The sequence below is a fragment of the Colias philodice genome, chromosome 11, assembly GCF_061535455.1.
Source record: "Colias philodice isolate Cphi_HAF_F1 chromosome 11, ilColPhil1 Martin Lab GWU primary, whole genome shotgun sequence".
Taxonomy (NCBI): domain Eukaryota; kingdom Metazoa; phylum Arthropoda; class Insecta; order Lepidoptera; family Pieridae; genus Colias; species Colias philodice.
The window spans coordinates 6,640,721-6,642,433 of record NC_143096.1 but is presented as its reverse complement, the minus strand read 5'-3'; the positions used below and the strand labels follow the sequence as shown (position 1 = coordinate 6,642,433).

The 1,713-nt window shown below is 34.3% G+C and overlaps 1 protein-coding gene across 1 annotated transcript; it reads left to right on the top strand.

Moving 5' to 3' along the window:
• The first annotated feature begins 459 nt into the window (after window positions 1–459).
• Window positions 460–1,479, top strand: LOC149484674 (endocuticle structural glycoprotein ABD-5-like). Its single transcript, XM_089700385.1, has 3 exons — window positions 460–562; window positions 643–758; window positions 1,186–1,479. The coding sequence occupies exons 1-3, from the start codon at window positions 554–556 to the stop codon at window positions 1,415–1,417; spliced, it is 357 nt and encodes a 118-aa protein (XP_089556511.1). The 5' UTR covers window positions 460–553; the 3' UTR covers window positions 1,418–1,479.
• The last annotated feature ends 234 nt before the right edge of the window (window positions 1,480–1,713 follow it).

The window sequence follows — 1,713 nt, the reverse complement described above, 5'->3', positions numbered from 1 at the left end:
TGCCCCCGTGCGAAGCCGGGGCGAGTCGCTAGTATGCATGCATCTCGCTTTTATCAACGTTGTACATATATTATCATCAACCAACAAGAGCGCGCGGAGCAATGAGGGTAAAACCGGGGGGCACCGCCAATGATGTATTATAATGGTGTTACACGCAAAAGATAGTAAGAAGAGACCTCCCTACCCCTGGATTAACTATAGATACTAAAGGAATAATATAATGTAATAATATCACAAATTAATTGAATTTTGATGATCTTTATATCATTAGTAATATATCTATAAAATAATAAAACCTATGTTCAAAAGTCCTTTACAATTCTCATAGTATGAGAATACCCATTAATAAAAAATCGTCTAAAACAACAAGCGGTGAACCTTCTCCGCCTAATAATTAAATATGTATACTGTATAGGAGACAGGTATTTTTTTTTGGTCTCAATAGGTGAGTCTAATCTAGTTTAATAATAAGTCGTCTATTTCGGTATAAAAGTTGCGACTCAACCAATACCTTACATTACCTAAAAAACTCAACGTAGAAAGAACATCTATAATGAAACTGGTTCGTAATAAAATATTCGATAAATATAATATTATTTTTGTTAATGGCTATAGTGACAGAGTGTTTATTTGTGTTTACAGCTTATTGTTTTGTGCATCGCGGTTGCAGCCGTGTCTGGGGCCGTGCTGCCATCAGACAACGTGCAGGTTCTGCGATATGACAATGACAACGTTGGTCTTGGAAACTATCGTTATGCGTAAGTATTTTCGGGAGCAACATTTTCGGTCAATAATTTAATGAAACGTATTCATATAACAATAGTAATATGTTATGTACTTACTTGTATATTATGTAGGTAATAAAAATGTTAAATACAAGTTTATTAAAAAACCCTTGTTCTAAACATTCTTATTTTTTTTTTAAATACTATATAATTACACTTGGTTTGCACCACATAATTTCAATGGGCGCATTGTGCATTCTCTATCTTCAGTTACCATATTATCCAGCGATTACACCACACTATACACGTGAAATGCATTGAAAAAACATTTTCTGTGATTATATAAATTGAACATGTTATTGGACTGAGATTTTTTAAGTCGTGAAGTCGTAGATTCTTCGAAAATGTACCGAATATTTTTTCCAACTCAATCAATTACATAAATTCATATTGCTTATAGATTCGAGCTAAGCGACGGCACACAACAAGAACAGCAAGGTGAGATCATCAACGAAGGTCGCGAAGACGAGTCACTCGTTGTCAAGGGTTCTTTCTCATGGGTCGGACCTGATGGTGTTACATACAAAGTGACCTATGTTGCTGACTCTAACGGTTACCAACCTACAATTGAAAAAGAAGAAGAAGGCCCTGGAGCAGTTCCCGCAGGAGTAGTCGCCTCCCTTCTTGGTTAAATATTTGAATGAACTTCCCCCGCAAGGCCACGTATTTTTATAAAGTTTTTATTTTGTATGTTTATGATTGTTTTAATCGCAGTGCCCCAAAGAAACAAAAATGGCGGCTTAGCCAAATTATTATTAATTATATAAATTTGAATTTGTAAAGTTAATTAATTAAAAATACACATAAAACACTAACTCAATTAGTATGAGATTAACAAAAGGCTTTACTTTAATAACATTAAACCAATGCAATAACACGCAATAATATCTAATGCTTGCGGCTGCTTAGCTATAATTTCGTAGATACA